At 38.2% G+C, this 22,478-nt stretch overlaps 1 protein-coding gene across 1 annotated transcript; it reads right to left on the bottom strand.

Moving 5' to 3' along the window:
• Positions 1–20,946: 20,946 nt before the first annotated feature.
• LOC126802688 (glyoxylase I 4) lies at positions 20,947–22,037 on the bottom strand. The gene is made up of 2 exons (XM_050530354.1): positions 21,669–22,037; positions 20,947–21,186 (listed from the first exon to the last, which is right to left on the bottom strand). The coding sequence occupies exons 1-2, from the start codon at positions 22,035–22,037 to the stop codon at positions 20,947–20,949; spliced, it is 609 nt and encodes a 202-aa protein (XP_050386311.1).
• Between the last annotated feature and the right edge of the window lie 441 nt (positions 22,038–22,478).

The raw sequence follows: 22,478 nt of genomic DNA, 5'->3' as shown, positions 1-22,478 counted from the left end.
GTTGTCAGTTTATTCTCGCCGATAAAAAGGTTTACACCATCAAGAATATTACTTAACAGTTGTTGTGTTAGCGTGAATCATGGTATAGTATTAGGAATGTAAATATTTTAACTTAATACTTACCAATTGTAGGGTAGAGACGTAGATCAATTGTACTCTTGTAGTCTCATATATATAGCCTCCATTGTGAGAAGAATAAATCGTCAAAATATTCATCTTATTTTTGACTTGGCATCCAAGCAGGCAAAGATCCAAGCGACCTTTCTTTCAGTTTTTTTATTGTTTTTTTTCTCGGGACGTGGAACCTGTTGTAACGCGTTGACTATTGGGTGTGAGGATACACCACCGTCAGCGTCATCTCTTTCGGCGTCCTCTCATGTCATTGGCGTCTGCTTCTCTGATCGGCGTCCTCTCCAGCACCGCTGCTTCTCCGATCGGCTCGGTTTGTTTCCGACGTCGGCGTCTGCTGCTCTCGCTCCTCTCGTCGACTGGATCGGTCTCTAAGTCTCGGTGCTTGCTGCTCTCAACGTCGTTATCTCCCGCCTAGTCCGACCCCCCCAGATCTGTCTGACCCGCTCCAGATTTGGTCCGACCCGCTCAGATTTGGTCCGACCTGCTCCGATTTGACCTAACCCAATCCATTGCGGTGGAGTGCAGTTCCACCGACAGTGAGAGTGCACCAGTGGCAAGTTATAACTATTTTTTTTTTCTCTTGTTTTCGTTGCATAACTACTTATTTGTCGTTTGATTTACAATGGGTTCTGGAAAAAGATGAAGAAAATTATCAGGTCAATGATGTTCAGAAGTTTGAGGTATATGTTAAGAAATCTAAAAGTAGTTCATTTGGGGGAGCCAAACTCACTAGAACCAATTTTCGTAAATGGAAGAGATTAATGCCTACTCATCTCCAGGGAAGGCACAAGATGAGGCATGTAACTGGGGTAATTAAGGATCCTAGTGAAGATGATGTTGATGCCTACACTAAGTGGGACGATGATGATGGTCTTGTAATGTTTGTATTATACAAAGCCATGAATGAGGATATAGTTGACCTAGTGGAGGCATGTGATACTACGCATGCAATATGGAAGACATTGGAATACCTATATACCAATGAATCAGATTTTATACATGTTCATGAATTAATGTGTACCGCTTCAGCAATGCAACAGAATGGACAACCAATGATACATTATTTCACCAAGCTGAAAAATATTTTGGTTGAGATTGATATGAAACGTCCTTGTAAGATCAAGAATAAGGAGGATCTTGTTTGGTATCAAAAGGAACAGAAGCTTGAACAATTTCACCATTTCTTGAGAGGTCTTGATGCAAAGCATAACAGTGTAAAGGGCGAGCTACTCAGAATGACTAAACCTCCTAGCCTAACCACAATTTTCACGTATATTCGTAAGGATGAGTCTCAATGGGAAAGTCTTCATCAGACACAAGTTGATGTTTCTAGCCTTACTGTTTAAGCAAGGTCTCCAGCACTGCTCCTTCAGCAAACCAGTTCAGTTCCACTTCATAGGTAAGGATCACCACCAGGGTTCGGTAATTAGCCCCATCCTCCTTGCTCTTATTATCATGATACTGGCCATACTCGTGAAACTTGTTGGAAGTTGTATCCACATCTTATGTCTAAAAAGCCTAATTATCGTCATAAGGCGAAAGCAGGTATTCAATTGGTCCAGGAACCAGATATCTATAGAGTGGTCGGCCAGGATCATCATACAGCTGGAGGAGCAACACCCACGACATCAATAGCTGGTCGTGGTAAGATTGGTATGGCTTTAAATATTTCTAGCTTTGTTGGTTCTGATACATGGATCATATGGCTTATGACAAAATTTATTTTACTATATTGTCCTCTCCACCAGTACCCTATGTTACTAATGTTAATGGCGAAGCATTCTCTGTGTTAGGAAAAGGGTCAATTCGTATTACTCCCACAATAGAGCTTCATAATGTGTTATATGTCCTTGTTGTATCTCATTATTTGATATTTGTCCCACAGTTGAATACATAAGCTAAATGCTCTGTGGCCTTTTTTCCCATGTATGTGATATTTCAGGATCTTCTCACCGGGGAGTTAATTGGACGGGGGTATCTGAGGGGCAGGTTGTTTCATCTGGATCATACATATGTAGGGGAGAAACCAAGAGCACAGTCCCGGATCGCGTTAATCTCTACTTCTGACAAGCTAAGTGGAGTTTGGTTATGGTATCGTTGGTTGGTAGAGCGTTAATTAAAACGCCCATAATAAACCATGTAAAACATCATCGTTAGTATATAATAAGTATGGATCGTTCTTTCCGGAGAATTGAAGGGAACTCTAAACTTTTAGTGTTAACAAATAATGGGGGTTTGAGATTGATTATTAACTACTAAAATAAAACTCAAATTACAATTTACATGATTGACTTCTCTTTAACAAACTTAAACCATATTCACCACTACACCACATAATTACAAGTTCGAACCTATCATGCATTCTAATTCGACCAATTACATATTTTTTAGACACCAATACAATTAGAGCCTTAGGGGATCATCTAATCATGCAATATTTCAATTAACATTTAGATTGATTTAGGGCCTAATCTAAATTTGCATGCAATCGAATTCAATAACACTTGGAGTAGAAATCAAACAAGATTACATTTAAGCACCAAATCTTTGTTGGAGACATGTTTCATGTATGGCGTCACCCACCGTGGTTTCACATACAAATTTCTAGAATTTTTACCACTTTTAATCAACACAAAACCGAACCTACTTAGGGCATGATTCGATTTGTGTCAATATGGTTGATGAATCTAGCACTCAAACACAATCTTAGGGACTGCATCCAAGCACTAAATTCATATGCACATATCTGAAAATTATCTAAAAGTATGAGAAAGATGGTTGGAACACAACAATAGAAAATACAAACTCATTAATTATAGGAAACCATAAATTCGGCAAAGATCCGAAAATCCAATAAAACAATTTGAAAATTTCGATTCTTAATACAAAACAATAATCTCACACAAATATCATACTACAATCTTCATAGACAAAGTATTGTAGAAAATCAAAAACGAACAAACCCATGGAGATGAGTTGCGAGAATCACACGTTGTATGAACCTTAGAGGTGTGTCTTAAATGGTGATTTCGTTGGAGATGGAATTGGTATATGGGGGAGAACGGCTTGCTGTTTTTGTGAAGAATGTTTGAGGTAGTATTTTGGTAGAGTTTTGGCTCCTTGAATATTATAGCTTGGACTTTTTCTACTCAATTTCTTTCACTTATTTTTGTCATTGGTAGGTGCAATCTCATTTGATAAATTCTTTCTTTTTCTCCTTTTTAGGTGTCTCATTCTTTCTCTTTTGCATTATCTCTTTTTATTCTATTCTTTTTTCTTTCTCCTCAATTTATTTCACTTATTTTTGTCATTGGTGGGTGCAATTTCCTTTGATAAATTCCTTCTTTTTATCCTTTGTAGGTGTCTCCTTCTTTTTCTTTTGCATTATCTCTTTTTATTCTCTTCATTTTTCGTTCTCTCTGTTTCTTTCACTTATTTTTGTCATTGGTTGGTGCAATCTCCTTTGATAAATTCCTTTTTTTTCTCCTTTGTATGTGTCTCATTCTTTCTTTATTTTCCTTCATTGTACAATTTGAAAATAATAAAAAACAAGATAATTCATATAAAAAGATCAAGTAAGATACTAGAATAGGAGAGCAAGATTAGGAAAGTTACGAATTAAAAGTTTAAGTTCAAGAAAGATTTTCCCAAATGGTACGTTTTCTAGTCTAAAAAGGATTCATAATGCAAGAAGGACTCTCAAAATATCGCCAATGCGACCAAAACGTAGAAAGATGAAGATTCCTAATCTAACTAGGTTTCCTAGTCTTACAAAGATTCCTACTCAAACTATGACTCTATACCAATTCTGCGTTTTTAACTCATGTAAGCACAAAAATGCATTCAATACCCCCCAAGACTCTTACTACGACTCAATGACTCAATAGTACAAGAATAAGGGCTAAGTAAAGTACAAATGAATGTAAAAACATGTTAAGAACGTCGCACAAAGTGCTCTTATCAACTACCCCACACTTGGCTTTTGCTAGTCCCTTAGCAAAACAAAACAAAACTAAACAAGACACTATTACCTCTAAATGATTGCCTCAGAATCTCAAAACACATAGCTTTCAAGTTTAAGCATTTGAATGTAAGCACATAAATTCCAAGTTTCATAAACATGTTTCATAGTATGAATAAGTCAGATACGAGACAATAAATATTTAACATGTTTAGTCAATCCAATCCTCCTCACAAGGCATACTCTCTTCTTTTCACCAGATTCATAGTTATCATTTACACACAAGTATATGCAAGAGAAAGAATATTAAGGCATCAAATAACTTGCATATTTCAACAAATGAAAGTACTTTGTGAATAACAGAGGAAAACCTCATTTAACAACTAAGTGCACAAATGGACCAAAACCATATGTTTAACTCTTGTGATCATCTCCACAAACTAAGATTTGCTCATTTTAAGAATCATTAGGATCATTAGATAAAGTAATTATTTAGGCTTAGCTAAAGGCATGGAATATCAAGGAATCACAAAGGTAATCCTATAGACTTAGCAGAGTAAACATCATCCTTATGACACCACACACCATCAGGGGCTGAATATAACAAGTTGGGCACAATCATCATTATAAGCTCTATATGGGGTGTATCGTTAATAGAGTGTGGACATAAAAAAAAAACCACATAACCCAAAATAAAATGCCAAATAAAATGTAGCTTTTATACTGATATAAGGAAAACCCACATTTGTTTAAGTTATGTGATTTGTTTTTTTTGTAAAAGCCACAAAAACGTGCTTTCTCCCAATATTTTGTAGTGTGGGGATAGTTATTGCAAGCTCACCACTTACATATTTGGACGTACTTCTCCACATACCTTGAGAGTCACATCTCTTCCACGACGGTCTTCCATGACAGTTTGACAAACTCAGGGTATGGGGTAAGGTAACATGTAAATTACTTTGTTACCTACAACTATTTGTCTACCAATCTAATAGGTCAACTTTATTGATATGTTCACTTTAGGGTTCTAAGAGGACTCATGTCTTCTAGTGTCTAACTCGGAGGAATGAGATGTGAATGGATTATGGGTCAATGATTTGAATATCAAATCTCGCCAAACATTCTTAAATCAGACATGTACACTTATCCGTACATGGATCAAAAGAAAGAGAGTTGCATAACAACTCAAAACAAGATGTTGCAATGATAGATAGATTCACGTGTGGTATGACTTTCACTCACTTAAACAGTCATAACTTCTTTGATACAACAGGTATGGATGAACCGTAAAACGTTTTGGAAAGTAGACACCTGTGGCTTTCAAGTGATATATGGCTCGCAACCTAGTTCGTTCGGAGATAATCACAAAGCTCGATCGACGTAGACTCAACTGCAATTTCCGGACAGATTCGTCCTATTTTACTAAAACAGTTATAATAGATATTGTTAAATGGTTGGTGTTCCTAGAAAGTAGACACCTAGAGCTTTCCAATGATATCAAATTCACCATTTTCCAACAAGTGATCTGCCATATAGGTCTCGTGGACGTTGACCTACGAATCTTGGTAGATTCTGACATCGCTTCAATAAAGTGTCTTTGGTGTTGGGATATAGGATTTACTGTCGTAATGTGTTGTGATCAAGTATTGACATACGTTTGGGCGCACTCAGCCATCATCTTGGCCTTACGAGTTTAAACCGAATGAGATGTCGAGTCAAGTATATTACAACAAGTACATGCATGCACATATTGTACTTAAAATATTAAGAGTTTCATATTTTAAGACATCATCGCTCAGAAACACGTCTTTTATTACTTCAACTTATTCATGGAATAATGTAGACATTGGTTTAATGTTCTTACTACGTTTAGCCAACCGATAAATAACATCATCAATAATGATCATCACTTTCGAAACCTAGTATTCTCAAGATCTTTTCATTCTAAGTACAACTGCATGCAATATTGCATATCCCCAGATAGTTATGGGTAAATTACTCATGCGTAACGAGGGCCCTAGATATAAGTCTTAACTGCTTAATTGTTGCTTATGCTCAACCATTCATGCAAAATGAACATGGAGTTACGGGGATGTCAAATCCTGGATATGCAATAAAAAGTCTTCGAAGTGAATTCTCATGCATTGTCAAGGTGGTGAGCCCTGAATTTTGAGAAAAGAGCTTCGGAAAGCAACATTTGGCTCTTAGTACATCAAGAGTCCATCACACTTCATTTTCATATCCATACCTTAATCAAGTTATCGCACTTCGTGGTCAGAAAACACTTGAATTAGATTAAAACCAATACATTCAGGATCTTTATCTACATCTCTTAACTCAGTCTCAACATAGATGATTTGTGACCACAAGCTGCAAATTCAGTTGTTTTGAAAACCACCTAACTGACAAGGTATTATGAGAACAAGCCGTCTCATATTTAATTCCAGAGTGTTTTGCTAGAGTGTTTGTGTCATAATGTGAGTCTAAGCTCTTTTCTTTTTCACTATGCCTAACAAAGGTATAACCGATAGGATTTACATATGCGGTGTTGGCGTTACCTAACCAATTACCTATCTCTTTGTTAAAACTAGATCTTACGACTTTCTAGAAGGCTGTGGCGGCGACGTGGGTCGATCATCACTATCAATTCATGTTGGATAACACTTCCATGTAGGTCAATCTACAATGTTGGAATTTTACTTCAACATAGTATGTATGGTTCGACATCAAATTCATTCAAATCGTCATTCTTCGAGATCTCTCATTTGGATTAGTATTGACATTGAGGCGTCCCCCAATGATAACCATCATCTAAGAAAACATATGAGTGAGTATCATTAATCATAGATCAAGCTGTGCCATAATTCGCATCAAGCAAGCATTATCGAACCAAGTGGTTTCTCTACACTTTCGTAAGAACCACGGTCTAGTGACACCATCTACCACATTGTGGAGTCACCATGTCACTAATAAAGAGTGAATACATGCAATTTGTCGGACATCAATCCTTATAGACATAGTTGAAGCATGTATATTCGATCTTGTCACTTTAATTTATAGGACTATTAGGAACATGATGAGGCACAGTGGGACAAACCACGACAAAACCAAGTCGTTGAACTTGAACAAACTTGTTGTTTTCTCCCCCTAACGACGGGGAGACTGGCTCATCAAAAGTGACTAAACGAGATCGCTTGTTAAGGTATTTAGATAAGCAAACATAGGTGGAAGTTTATGTCTTATTCAAAGACAAAATTCAACATCAAATAACCCATCATTATGCGCTTGTGGAGGCGCAATTTGGCACATAACATATGTGGACGATAAACCGTTAACATAATCCGTTAACAAACATGCATATTGTTAGACTTGAAACACTAACATGCGCACTATTACAACCGTAACGTCAATAATGGTGGTATATATGGATACCGTAAAATAAGATACACTACAAGCCATAGCTTATGGTTCGAATTGTTGGTTCGTTGGAAGCCTAGGCACATCAACAACCAATACTGAACCTCTGTTTTACACTTCCTTGAATGGTTCACTGACTTTCCGAACCCCGAATGCTACGCAATTTTAGGATCAAGTAAACATGGTTGTTAGAAATCCAATGCCATCGGCCTCACTGCCGGAACCGGTCGGAAAGGTACCGAGCCGGCCGGAATACTCTCCGGAGGTCAGTGACCAATTGTGTTGAGCGGTTCACCATGTTTCAGGTCTCCAAATGAGCTCTAATTTTGTGAGTAGGTAGCTTTGGATGTTAAGAATCAGTGGTCAGAAGTATCACGTCAATAGACCACCTAAAAGTACATGAACCGGTCCTCACAATGACAAGTCCGCAATATGTGAATCCTGAATTTTTAGGCTTTTTCAACTTTTGTCATTGTTTTGGGTGCTCTATAACATCTAAGTGTTATGGTTTGAGTTTAGCCATGATATATGTATCACCACAATATATTTTATCCTCTAAGTGAATCATGATAAGCCGATCTAGGCTTCCATCTTATGTCTCATTCTTTTCAGCGTAGGAGGGTACATGTCACTCCGAAATTTTGCTAAAGAATAGGATTAGAGATTGAACATAATCAATAAAGGATCATAGAGGGGGCTTATGCACTTGTTAACGCATAGATTACATCTCCATTACTTTGGAGGAATTTTATTGATCCATATAACATCTTTGCTCAAAAGAATAGTCTAAACGAGTCATCGATTCATTATTCTGAATCATAGTATCATGAAAGAATACAATTCACACTATTTTCACGCTACATCATTAGAAGCGATACATAAGAACTCTTTCACAATGAGTTTGTAGGTGATAAATAATGTTGGCACAAGGATTGTCTTTAAGTAGCTTATCGTCTTACCAATTTTTATATATTGTATCGTTGTGAATTCATTAACGTAGACAACTACTATGACAAAAACCATTTCATAGGTTCAAATGCTCTCTTGATGCATAAAACATGTGACTTGAATCATAACGCCATAGGGCATTTAAACTTGAGCATTTAAGCCGCTCGTGATTCTATGTGATGATCTAGCCATCGTAGTCACAATGAATTAAAATACTAAATCCATTAATAGCTTTAAGTTCTTATAGTTATGCACTCAATGTCTCTAGAACATATTCATCAATAAGAGTATATAGACAAGTAGTCTTAGGTCAAGACATAAAAAATATCACAACATAAAGCTCGGCAAGTGCACTAAAGTAGTCCCAAATGGCCGCCTAACGTTCCTTAAGGGTTTTGGGACCCTTAAACGTTATACACGAGTGATTTTGACATGCAAATATCATGCATATACACCATACATGAGAATTTTATAGCCAACAATTGGATTGAGATCTCGACCATGAAGTCAACTCAAAGTGTAATGACTAAGTAACTATTGTGACACTTGTGCGGTGAATACATTTACAAAAACTTGGAAAATTACACGGATTTATAGTCACAGACTATTAAACGAAGCATTTATGCTTCATTATTTTCATTTAATAACCCCAATGTATAATTATTTTGAAATTCGTAATAGTGAGAAGATATTCTCATGTTCTTCCATATAATGAGTGTCTTGTTTCAAGAACTTCTCATATCTCATTCTTGTATATTTTGACCATAATGTTTTTGTCTTTCAATGAAACAATGTTACACTAAAAGAAGTTAATCTGGACTAGATGCATAAATACATCCAACATGAAAATGTCAAATTACAGGGGCATGTTGCGGTCAACAAGAGAGAAGATTCATTAGTATCAAATTCCGATACAACTTTCAAGTACTGAATTGGAGGTCAAGTCCCATAGTATGGTAACTCAATTCAATAAACTGTGACAAATTCTGTCATAATGATATAAGTGACAATTTCAATTACAAACCGGTGGTATAAGCGACAATTTCCGTCGTAAACCAATGTTTGTCCCATTTTTTTTTTCAAAATTATAATTACACACAACGTCTACGGATGGTAACAGTGACACTCCCAGCCTCTCCTAAAACTCGGTACTAGGGGAATCATATTCATGTATACCACTCGAGAAGCGAAAAAATTGGGTTGAAAAAGAAATGGAGGTTGAAAGTCCCCGATGAAAGACAAAATTCAGAGGAATTGAAATTGTATGAAAGTAGCAACGTTAATTTAAAACATACTTAGTTGTTTGCCAATTAAACAGCGTAATAGTGTTTCTTTTGCTTGATTTCCACGATCATGCATGATTCCATATATTCCACGAATATACGGCGAAGTAACTATCACCATTGCATTTTGTATCATCGCATAATTAATTTCATGGAAAACAAAATATCTAAACCATATAGTAATTCAGTAAAATTAAAATCAAATTACTGATAGTAAAATTAAAATCAAATTACTGATAGTAAAACTATTTTTTATCTTGGAGACAAAGTTACCATGCCTCTTTATTTACTAATTTACCCGAGGGGTTAAAAATTATTTTGTTTCGTGGTTAGGCCGGAGGAGACCGACCGGGTCGGAGCCTAAGGATCCTGGTCGAGTCGTCACTGCAAGAGGATGTCAGATCTAGGCTGGTTGTCGGGGCTAGATGTTGGGTCTCAAGGCGTCGCTGGATGGAACCATAGAGGACATTGGAAGAGAGCGACGTGGAGGCACCGGAAGACATCGACGTCGTCGCTGGTTCGCTACCGTTCTGGGTCGTGCAAGTTTGTGTGCGGCGGCGTCGAACAATCTTCGGTCTAAGCCTGCAGGGGTGAGCGTGGGTACTTGCTAGTTCTGCGTCGTCGAAGACCAGAGGGGGACGAGATCTACTGGTCGGAGAAGACGAGGGTGCCTAGAATAAATTTCTGGGTGTCCTAACTAATTCCAATTTTCGTGGTTTTTTTTCGGTAAAAGAAAAACTTTATGCATCTTCCGTCGAATTGTTTTCATGACAGAAGGATTTTTTTTAGAAATTAGAGTTCTAGACCTAGAAACTCAGGGTTAGAACTACGTACTGTAGAAGAATATAATACACATCAAATATGGAGAAACATCATTTTTATTCATTGATAAAAAGGCCTTATATATGCATTACATTGAGTATCCGATTAAATAAGAGATTATATATCATTCCTTATCTAGACTAACTTATACTAATTATGACAAAATACATCAGAAGATTACGGAGAGTAACTCTTTTACAACATTATTTCATCAATCAATTCACTACAACACCGTTGAGACAAAAGAAAAATCAACAAAACAAAACGTATGTAGAGCAAACACAATCTACACTACCAAATTCGCAAGCACCTAACCCTAAAATTACCATGTTGATCATCAAAGAAAGAAAGTCACTTGGCACTTCGGAAGAAAATTTATCTCTCACATTTATTTGACCATCATTATGCCCACCCACTTAGATTAACGACACATGTCATAGATTAACTATAGTATAACCATAATACATTATTTATATAAAATTAATAATAATAAATTTTATTTTTTCTAATTTTACATTGAACAAAAATTTAGAGTTTATTTTTTCATACAATTTATTAGATTTAGAGTTTAGAATTTTTAGTCTTAATTATCACTAACTGTAACAACCCTAAATTTCCAAACAATATTGGCTTAATTTAAATTCTATTAAGTTGTGAAGTTCGATTTAAAAAGAACGTGATTGTTTGCGATGTTTTGAAAAGAAAAACGGAAACGTTTTCGGGACGTTTAATAAGAAAAACGTTACAATTCCGCAACGTATATATCGACTTTTATTCCGTCGATCGTTTGCGAAAACTTCCTTCACGAAAGTTGTAGAGCTCGTTGATACGAGTTCGTGGATATGTGACGCGTTCGAATCGGACGTCGTACGTAAAAGTTATTAACGTCAGAAAGTTAGTTTCCGATTTGGAAAGGGGTATAAAAGGAAATTAATCAGAATAGGGTTTCCATTTTCAGAAACCCTATTCTCCTTCCCTCACCCCGCGCCTCCCTCCTTCTCCCTCTTTCACTCTCTCCCCGACCCTCTCCTTCCAAGCCGACGAGCTCCCTTCACCCACCTCCGTGTTTGACACCGCCGGTGTCACGGAGACCGCGAGACCACGACGCAGCGACCGGTAGTATCGGCGACGCACCCCGAGCGGGGATCGAGGAACGCCGACGCAGCTCGACCTCGGGTTAGTCGATTTCGACGTGGCCGGCATCGCAGGAGCCCGACGCCACCACCACGAGCTCGCTCTCCCCCTCCACGACACGAATCAACCTACGGAGAGACTCGCCTCGAGCGGCGACGCCAGCGATCGCCTCGCCTTGAACCCGAGCCCCCACGATGGTTTTTTGGAACTCCTCCGATGAATCCGACGGTCCAAAACATTGATTGAGGTAAGGATTAACCTTGTGTGATTGTTGTGATGGATTGTGGATGATTTGTGAAGGATTTGGTTTGGATTTGTGAGGATCGGAGGGTTATGAACACCGCCGCATTAAGCGGCGCGTGTGGGAGCGTGGAGGGGACTATGGGCGGTACGGTGTGAGGCAGTGGGGAGGTAGAGGAGGAAGAGAGAAGAAGTTTGGTGGTGGCGGTGGCGTGATACGCGCCGTGGTTAGCCTCGGCGCGTGGACCCCACGCGCGGCCTTGCGGCGGTGTGAACCGTTTTGACAGAAGGGTATTTTGGTAATTTACTGTGTACGGTAAATGTAAATTTTATTTACGTACGGTAAATGTAATTAAATTTTACCTACGGTAAATGTAAATATAAATTACTTTCAGTAAATGTAAAAAGTAATTTGTAAAAGGGTAATTTAGTAAATTTTATTTACTGGGATTGTATTTACATTTAAACAGTACGTATACGTACAGAAATACGTATATAATATTTATACGTACATAAATACGTATATAATATTTATACGTACAGAAATACGTATATAATATTTATACGTACAGGAATACGTATTAATGGTATATTTGTACAGTAACCGTGAATAGTAACAGTGAACAGTAACACTGAACAGTAACTTCGTAAAACCGAAAATTGCTGAACAGTATCCGATTATTACTGTTTCGGCATTTAAAGGTTACGAAACGATTCTAAATTCTTTTCTTATCTTTTCAAGGTGATCGTTAAATCAAGAAAAAGAATTATCTTCGGGAATTGTGGAATTACGCTCAAGTCAATAAGGTGAGTAAAATCTCACACATTTATGAATCTACCCTTGCAGTGATTCTAAGATATTTGCAAGAGTTTTAAATATTGAAATACAACAAGTATACAATATAGAGGATTATATATATATTGTAAAAATGGTAATAAATACATATATATATGATTTGCTAGATGATATACTGTTATGAATTCATTTAAAATAGATCATTTCGATGACAAGCATGTGAGTTTTATGTGGAGATTGTTAAACGTTTTGTCTTCGGACGTGTTTATAAATTATGACATGTATAAGATATAATGAATTATATATATATATATATCGTACAAATAGTAATTAAATACGTATATATATATATATATATATAGTTTGCTATATAATATACTGTCATGATTTTATTGTGACGTTGATTTGTACAATATGATGTGAGATTATTGTACGTGATTTTTAACATTGAGATTGTTAAAATGTGAATTGTCTTCGGACCTGATTTTTGGTACAATATGATGTGAGATTATTGTACGTGATTTTTAACATTGAGAATGTTAAAATGTGAATTGTCTTCGGACCTGATTTTTGGTACAATATGATGTGAGATTATTGTACGTGTGTGGCAAGTCGGAACCTAGCTTTTGGCCGGGCGAAAGTTACGATACAGTTAGAGCTCTAGTCTGTCTGCCTTAGTACTGCATGTGAGGTAACGGGTGGTTATCTGCTCATGGGTACTCAGTTTATTTTGGATGTTGGGTAGCGGGTGGCTATCCAATATCAGCGGTGTATTACGAGAGGGGTAACAGATGTGTACCAGCGTTCTTGGTACCCGTATTATAAATGCAATTGGTAACCAGAAGGGTTACTTAATTTTCTCATGAGCGTTTCATTTCATATTTCTTTGGGACAACCAGATGGGCTGTCCATTGACTCATGAGGGCATTTATATTTGTTGTTTTGTGATCTTTTGTATATTTTGATATGCGAATTATATTTTGATTTTACTCATACGAGCTATAAGCTTACCGGGTTTGTGTTTACAATCCCGGTGCACCAATTCGATGGTGTAGGGGATAATTCCGCAGGTGCTGATTAGTGGAGGTTGAGTGACGACTACAGAGGCTCGAAGTCGTTCGTATCCTACTTGTGGTGAGGTTTTAGCGTGAATTGGTGTGATGTTATTTGTGAGATTTGTGAGTGATTTGTGAGGATTATTACATTTCCATTTTATGTACGGATTATAATTTGGGTTGTAATAATTGGTTTGTCTGAGTGGAATTGAGAACTCAGAATTGTTCCGCTGTGACATTTGAATAATTTCAATTTTATTGAGATTATTTTGTGTTTAACGACTTTAGAATTTTGAGTTTTTAAGCCCAGAATTTTGGGGTCGTTACAGTTGGTATCAGAGCCTAAGTGCGTATTTGGCGATTATCTATACCATCCGGGAGTGATGATCCGACTGCAGGCGGGCACCCATCACATGCTCCTCGGTATTGATATGTTGTCGGGTACGCGAGAGTGTTAGGAGCCATACCTTATGGTTTGGTCATGTAGAGAGTATTGTGACGATACTCCGATGATTCACCTTCTTCTGAAATTCCACGATTGATATTGGTTGGACCTATTTGTCGAATTCGAGACTTCAGATGTATGACTGAGTGTTAATTGTTGAATGGTGATGAATTTGGAAAAAGGGCCGTGAACAGGGCCGAGGACGGGCGAGAGGTCGCGGCCGAGGTAGGGTTGCAGGCCATGTTCACAATGTGGAGAACCTTTAGGAGGAGACTGCTCCACGGGCAGAACAGGTTGACTCTGCTGCTGTCGTTAGAGACGACGATAGTCGTGTGTTAAGTTGATCAAGGACTTTAATCGTCTGTCAACGTCTTATTTCATAGAGGCCTGGATCATATGGTAGTGGACCACTGGATCGAGGGCATCATAATCTATTTAAAAATGATTGAGTACCCTCAGAAAGAGAAGAAGATGATATCGACACTTATTAGTGATTGTTCGGTAGAGGAGATGGTAGGATTGACTCCTACATCTATGAGAAACTCTTTATGTGTCACTTCGCATTTGGAGTGTTCCTCGAATTGGAGACAATGAAAGGCTTGTCCTATTGTGATTGGAAGTGGAGAGTTCTCTGCTTATTTGATCGTGATTTTGGATCACACCTATGATGTGATCATAGGAATTGATTGGTTGAGTACGTAGTACACGATGATTGATTGTTTTGACATGGTGGGTTCATTCGTAGACCCAGGAAACCAGAGTTTCATAACTTTGACTCGAGGCGGATAATGCCATGAGAGTTTGAGTCATGGCATATGTTGAGTATGTGAATCTGAAGTAGCTATCACAGACATCGTTGTGATATCAGAGTAAAGTGAGACATTTCAGGAGATACTGTGTTATAACCATATAACGAAGACGTCGTATGGATGAGACAAATGAATTCAAAGACTTAATTACTGGTGCGATCAGCTTGGAGAGGCTACAATACTCTCTGAGTTTGACATGCGATCCAGATACCGGAATGCTAACAGGTTTGAGTATATAGTTTCTTATCAAGGCAGAGAGCTATCAATGAGTCTTGATAGAGAGCGTTGACCCTATATTGAGGGATGTTTAATGTTTAAATGTTAGGGACTAGATTTTAGTTATGCAACTAATCTAAGTTGAAGCCTAACAAGGTTGAGATATTATGTTCAGGTAAGAGATGTGTAGACCATAGGTTAGAGGTGGTTAACGAAAATTTTCGTGACTAACATCCCTAACGCTATTGGTAACAGAGTGGTAGGGCGTATGATACGTCCATAAAGTAATAATACAATTATTGAATTGAGATTCACATTTTGTCGACGTGACATTCCAAACTTGTTTTGGTTCGGCTATAGACAATTGATGTTACGCATTGTTCTTGGCTGAGCAAGAAATATAAGGTGATAGAGAAATCTCAAGGTGGCGATATGAATTAATTATTTGCTAGATGAGCATTTAAATGAGAACACTGGTCTTTCAGGATTTAATTATTTTGGTGTTGGGGATTGGAACTTCATAATGCCACAGGTCCAAATGAGACGCAATGGCGGTGAAGTAACTTTATTGAAGGTAAGGTATGAGATGACCTTAGCTTAATGATGTTTTAACGAATTGGACGTGACAGGTACCTTCTGACTGGTAAAGAAATGGTTGAGGACTAAATTTTCTTTTCAAGTGCAAGTGGCGTTAGTGCTGGAGACTTAGAGGTTCTTTTCCTCTATACATCAGATTGTTTATTGTTGGATAAGGCGAAGTTGATTGAAGTGTTCAACAAGGGATAAATTTTACGATAAAGAGTAATCGATTATATTACTGCTTGCTGAGAAGTTATTTTGGCCGAATGCATTGGCCATGAGGGTTCTTAATGAAGGTAAAGAAACAACTGTTTAAAGTGGTGGTATAACGATCATTTTGGGTTAGTTTTGAGGAGATGGTGGACCTAATATCGGGTTCTGTTGAAGTAATTACTAAACTTATTAGTACTACAACGGTGGGAGGAACCAATATCTTAGATGATGGACTGGGGCATTTGTGATGGGATGCGTGATGCGTCACTCTTGTGGTGGCGGTAGAGGTTCTCTACTGCCTTGTGCGTATATTAGTCGATTCTCTGGTGAATTATTTTAGAGTAATTCTTAATCCAAGGTGGTGTTCTGTGGTGGTTGTGAACTCAATGAGTTAAGATTTCTTTATCGTGTTGCCGATACAAATATGGTACTTGAATGGGTATCATGCACGACAACTTTTTATGGTTATAACAAGATGATCATGAAAGGGGATTATTTTGTTGATTGGAAGGAATGGTAGGTTCGTTATTCTAACGATGATTTGTGGTGAAGTCATGAAGGTATTGTCGTGATAAAGCACGTTTATTTGAAAACCACTATGTGTGATGTAAGTAGTAGGCATGTGTTAATCATTGATTTGACTCATGTTAGATGTTGAGAGTTTTGACCATGCTTAGTGGTAGGAGCTAACTCATGACGTGAGGATAGTCTGTCAAATCGCAAGAGAGTGGTGAACTAGACAAAAGAGGGCGTTGACGCCCCCATGCTGAAAACATCATTATGTTTCGGGAGGATGATTATATTTTGAGTAGCTCACATGCGACTATTATTGTTAGGACATGTGACAGATTGTCTGATTGAGGAAGTTTGAGGTGACGGAATATAGGTTGAGAGCTTGTATGCTGGATTTTAAGGTAGCTGTGAAAGCATTTGAGATTGATTGAGTTCGCCTACAACGACAGTTACCTTTCCAGCATCGGCATGGTACCTTATGAGGCTCTTTATGGTAGATCATGTCGTTCACCGATCTGTTGGGCCGAGATTGGTGATGAGGCACTGATGGGTCCAGAGGTTGTTCAGGAAACACGGAGAAGATCTCGATCATTCGGGATAGAATCCGGACCGCTCAGAGCAGACAGAAGAGCTACGCGGACTTGAAGAGGAGACATGTGGAATTCGTGGTCGGTGATCATGTGTTCTTGAAAGTTTCACCCATGAGGGGTGTAGTAAGATTCGGAAAGAAGGGAAAGTTGGCACCGAGGTACGTTGGGCCCTTTGAGATACTTGAGAAGGTGGGCGAACTAGCATATCGACTAGCCTTGCCTACTAGCATGTCGGGCGTTCACAACGTCTTCCACTTTTCCATGCTGAGGAAGTATGTACCAGATGAGTCACATGTGATCGATCATAGCACCATTGAAGTGAAGGAAAATGCCACATTTGTTGTCGAGCCGGTTCGTATCCTGGATAGATCCACAAAGAAGCTTCGGAGGAAAGAAGTTGAGTTAGTCAAGGTATTGTGGAGTCACCATGATGAGGGTGATGCATCTTGGGAGCTAGAGTCAGACATGATGACCAGATATCCACAGTTGTTGTTGAGTGAGCTTGAATTTCAGGACGAAATTCCTTTAAGGGGGGTAGATTGTAACAACCCTAAATTTCCAAAGAATATTGGCTTAATTTAAATTCTATTAAGTTGTGAAGTTCGATTTAAAAAGAACGTGATTGTTTGCGATGTTTTGAAAAGAAAAACGGAAACGTTTTCGGGACGTTTAATAAGAAAAACGTTACAATTCCGCAACGTATATATCGACTTTTATTCCGTCGATCGTTTGCGAAAACTTCCTTCACGAAAGTTGTAGAGCTCGTTGATACGAGTTTGTGGATATGTGACGCGTTCGAATCGGACGTCGTACGTAAAAGTTATTAACGTCAGAAAGTTAGTTTCCGATTTGGAAAAGGGTATAAAAGGAAATTAATCAGAATAGGGTTTCCATTTTCAGAAACCCTATTCTCCTTCCCTCACCCCGCGCCTCCCTCCTTCTCCCTCTTTCACTCTCTCCCCGACCCTCTCCTTCCAAGCCGACGAGCTCCCTTCACCCACCTCCGTGTTTGACACCGCCGGTGTCACGGAGACCGCGAGACCACGACGCAGCGACCGGTAGTATCGGCGACGCACCCCGAGCGGGGATCGAGGAACGCCGACGCAGCTCGACCTCGGGTTAGTCGATTTCGACGTGGCCGGCATCGCAGGAGCCCGACGCCACCACCACGAGCTCGCTCTCCCCCTCCACGACACGAATCAACCTACGGAGAGACTCGCCTCGAGCGGCGACGCCAGCGATCGCCTCACCTTGAACCCGAGCCCCCACGATGGTTTTTTGGAACTCCTCCGATGAATCTGACGGTCCAAAACATTGATTGAGGTAAGAATTAACCTTGTGTGATTGTTGTGATGGATTGTGGATGATTTGTGAAGGATTTGGTTTGGATTTGTGAGGATCGGAGGGTTATGAACACCGCCGCATTAGGCGGCGCGTGTGGGAGCGTGGAGGGGACTATGGGCGGTGTGAGGCAGTGGGGAGGTAGAGGAGGAAGAGAGAAGAAGTTTGGTGGTGGTGGTGGCGGTGGCGTGATACGCGCCGTGGTTAGCCTCGGCGCGTGGAACCCACGCGCGGCCTGCCGGAGGCACACGCGCCGCCACGTGCGGCGGTGTGAACAGTTTTGACAGAAGGGTATTTTGGTAATTTACTATGTACGGTAAATGTAAATTTTATTTACGTACGGTAAATGTAATTAAATTTTACCTACGGTAAATGTAAATATAAATTACTTTCAGTAAATGTAAAAAGTAATTTGTAAAAGGGTAATTTAGTAAATTTTATTTACTGGGATTGTATTTACATTTAAACAGTACGTATACGTACAGAAATACGTATATAATATTTATACGAACAGAAATACGTATATAATATTTATACGTACAGAAATATGTATATAATATTTATACGTACAGAAATACGTATATAATATTTATACATACATGAATACGTATTAATGGTATATTTGTACAGTAACCGTGAATAGTAACACTGAACAGTAACTTCGTAAAACCGAAAATTGCTGAATAGTATCCGATTATTACTGTTTCGGCATTTAAAGGTTACGAAACGATTCTAAATTCTTTTCTTATCTTTTCAAGGTGATCGTTAAATCAAGGAAAGGAATTATCTTCGGGAATTGTGGAATTACGCTCAAGTCAATAAGGTGAGTAAAATCTCACACATTTAGGAATCTACCCTTGCGGTGATTCTAAGATATTTGCAAGAGTTTTAAATATTGAAATACAACAAGTATACAATATAGAGGAATATATATATATTGTAAAAATGGTAATAAGTACATATATATATGATTTGCTATATTATATACTGTTATGAATTCATTTAAAATAGATCATTTTGATGACAAGCATGTGAGTTTTATGTGGAGATTGTTAAACGTTTTGTCTTCGGACGTGTTTATAAATTATGACATGTATAAGATATAATGAATTATATATATATATATATATCGTACAAATGGTAATTAAATACGTATATATATATATATATATATAGTTTGCTATATAATATACTATCATGATTTTATTGTGACGTTGATTTGTACAATATGATGTGAGATTATTGTACGTGATTTTTAACATTGAGATTGTTAAAATGTGAATTGTCTTCGGACCTGATTTTTGGTACAATATGATGTGAGATTATTGTACGTGATTTTTAACATTGAGATTGTTAAAATGTGAATTGTCTTCGGACCTGATTTTTGGTACAATATGATGTGAGATTATTGTACGTATGTGACAAGTCAGAATCTAGCTTTTGGCCGGGCGAAAGTTACGATACAGTTAGAGCTCTAGTCTGTCTGCCTTAGTACTGCATGTGAGGTAACGGGTGGTTATCTGCTCATGGGTACTCAGTTTATTTTGGATGTTGGGTAGCGGGTGGCTATCCAATATCAGCGGTGTATTACGAGAGGGGTAACAGATGTGTACCAGCGTTCTTGGTACCCGTATTATAAATGCAATTGGTAACCAGAAGGGTTACTTAATTTTCTCATGAGCGTTTCATTTCATATTTCTTTGGAACAACCAGATGGGCTGTCCATTGACTCATGAGGGCATTTATATTTGTTGTTTTGTGATCTTTCATATATTTTGATATGCGAATTATATTTTGATTTTACTCATACGAGCTATAAGCTTACCGGGTTTGTGTTTACAATCCCGGTGCACCAATTCGATGGTGTAGGGGATAATTCCGCAGGTGCTGATTAGTGGAGGTTGAGTGACGACTACAGAGGCTCGAAGTTGTTCGTATCCTACTTGTGGTGAGGTTTTAGCGTGAATTGGTGTGATGTTATTTGTGAGATTTGTGAGTGATTTGTGAGGATTATTACATTTCCATTTTATGTATGGATTATAATTTGGGTTGTAATAATTGGTTTGTCTGAGTGGAATTGAGAACTCAGAATTGTTCCACTGTGACATTTGAATAATTTCGATTTTATTGAGATTATTTTGTGTTTAACGACTTTAGAATTTTGAGTTTTTAAGCCCAGAATTTTGGGGTCGTTACACTAACTGTAAAACTTCTAAAATCCTAAACTCCCTAAACGATAAACCCGGAACTCTAAATTTGTTAATATATTTATTATCATTGAATTTAAGATAAAAATAAATTAATAAAAAAATTCAGAGTTTTAGAATAAACTATTAAGCATGCTAAATGAAAACAACACACGCCATTAATCTAGGAAGAATGGAAGATGATCATATGTGGGCAAATAGGAGAGTGGTTGATAAAGTTACTTCCTTTAATTGCCACCAATACCTCAGTCGCTCACATCTACAGGAGGAATATGCCTATCAAATGGCAGCTTTAGTTTGCCCATGGAACCTGCAGGAACAAGCTTGAGATTCTCACAATTGCATATCTCAATCATGAATCCATCAGGGTCATTGAAGAAGATTTGATCAATTTTTGCCCGGTTTTTATCATCCTCCACCGTCCTCTTCAGGTATTCTATGTTTAGCTCCTCCAATTTCTTCACTATTGCATCCATGTCCTCACACTGCAAATTCAGTTCATAAATTACCAAATCACAGCATACAGTATACTATATATAGAAATGGTCTAAATAAAATGGCTCATTTGACTTGAACAAATCAATAGTAGTAATTTTAGTCGGGTTTATCCTCATTGGCAGCTTACTAGGCTAAACCGATGTTGTCTTGCCCTCTTTCATTATTTTAGCTCAGATGTAAAATTCAACTCCTACCTAGCATGGTAGCAATTAGCATCACTGGCATGGGAGATGCAACTCAGGACTCAAATTCCAGAAATTAGCAATGAACAAGTATAAATAAGCTAGACCTTTTAAACATTTCAAGTATGACTACGAATCTTATCCATGAACAAGTACATGCTATTGTTCGTATCAGACCCACTATCCTAAAAGCATGTAGGTCTAAATTGTGTGTGACTAACAAAAAAAAAAAACTTGCATTTGAACAGTTCCATTGCAAAAAAAAAAGAAAAAAAGAAAAAAGGAACCTGAAATGAGATGTGATTGTCCATGGGATCCAAATGATCCTGATCTGCAGCAGGGCGCATCTCCTCATCCTTGGACTGCACCAAGTGAATCCCAACTCCATAGTTAAACAACCAAGCACCGTTGAAATTTAAAGCCGGTGGCCTCTCAATCTTGACAAATCCCAACACTTTTGTGTAGAAATCTACCGACTCCTCCACATTCCTACAAAGCCTCGATACATGATTCAAGGCCATTAGTGGAAGTGGGTGCTGTTCCTTTTGATCCTTCCCTTCATGATCAATTTTTTTGTGTTGGTTCTCCTCATTGTTTGATAACTTCTCCACCTGCACATTAGAGTCTTCTTCCTTCCCCTGCTGCGTCTGAGACATTTTGAGCTTTCCTCAAGCGGTGAAGATGTTATCTCAGTACGTGTATGGAGAAGGGAACTGAGGGAAGAGGGTTTTAAAGTGGTATTGCGGTCGTCTGACTTGTCTCCAATTCCAGCGGCGGCAGATGGACGATGTGAGCTATTGACACGTGGTGAAAATCTGCATGCATGGATAGAGCTTTACGTGTGTTTTTTCTGCATTTGACACAAGCTGTTCCTCACCTGCATGCGGTGTCAACCATGCGACTCCCTCCAAGTCTCTTGCCGAGTATTCTTTGGATTTTTCATATTCGTGAATGAAACATTTGCACTTAAAGTGCTTAATTACATTACCCAGAATTGTAATGGCTAATCTAATATATGCATCAACAAGGTGATAGTTCCGGTTTGTTTGCTCCGACCAGACCTCTGAGTATACTAACACAAAAGAGACGATGAAGCC

The sequence above is a fragment of the Argentina anserina genome, chromosome 7 (genome assembly GCF_933775445.1).
Source record: "Argentina anserina chromosome 7, drPotAnse1.1, whole genome shotgun sequence".
NCBI lineage: Eukaryota > Viridiplantae > Streptophyta > Magnoliopsida > Rosales > Rosaceae > Argentina > Argentina anserina.
The sequence above is the reverse complement of the archived record's forward strand: the minus strand, read 5'-3'. Positions and strand labels throughout refer to the sequence as shown.

Bases quoted from the DNA above. Each gene is read 5' to 3' on its own strand.
- LOC126802688 (XM_050530354.1), bottom strand. From the start codon at position 22,037: ATGTCTCAGACGCAGCAGGGGAAGGAAGAAGACTCTAATGTGCAGGTG. The intron at 21,187-21,668 runs GTTCCTTTTTTC...CTGAATTTGCAG, and splicing joins ACAATCACATCTCATTTCAG to TGTGAGGACATGGATGCAAT.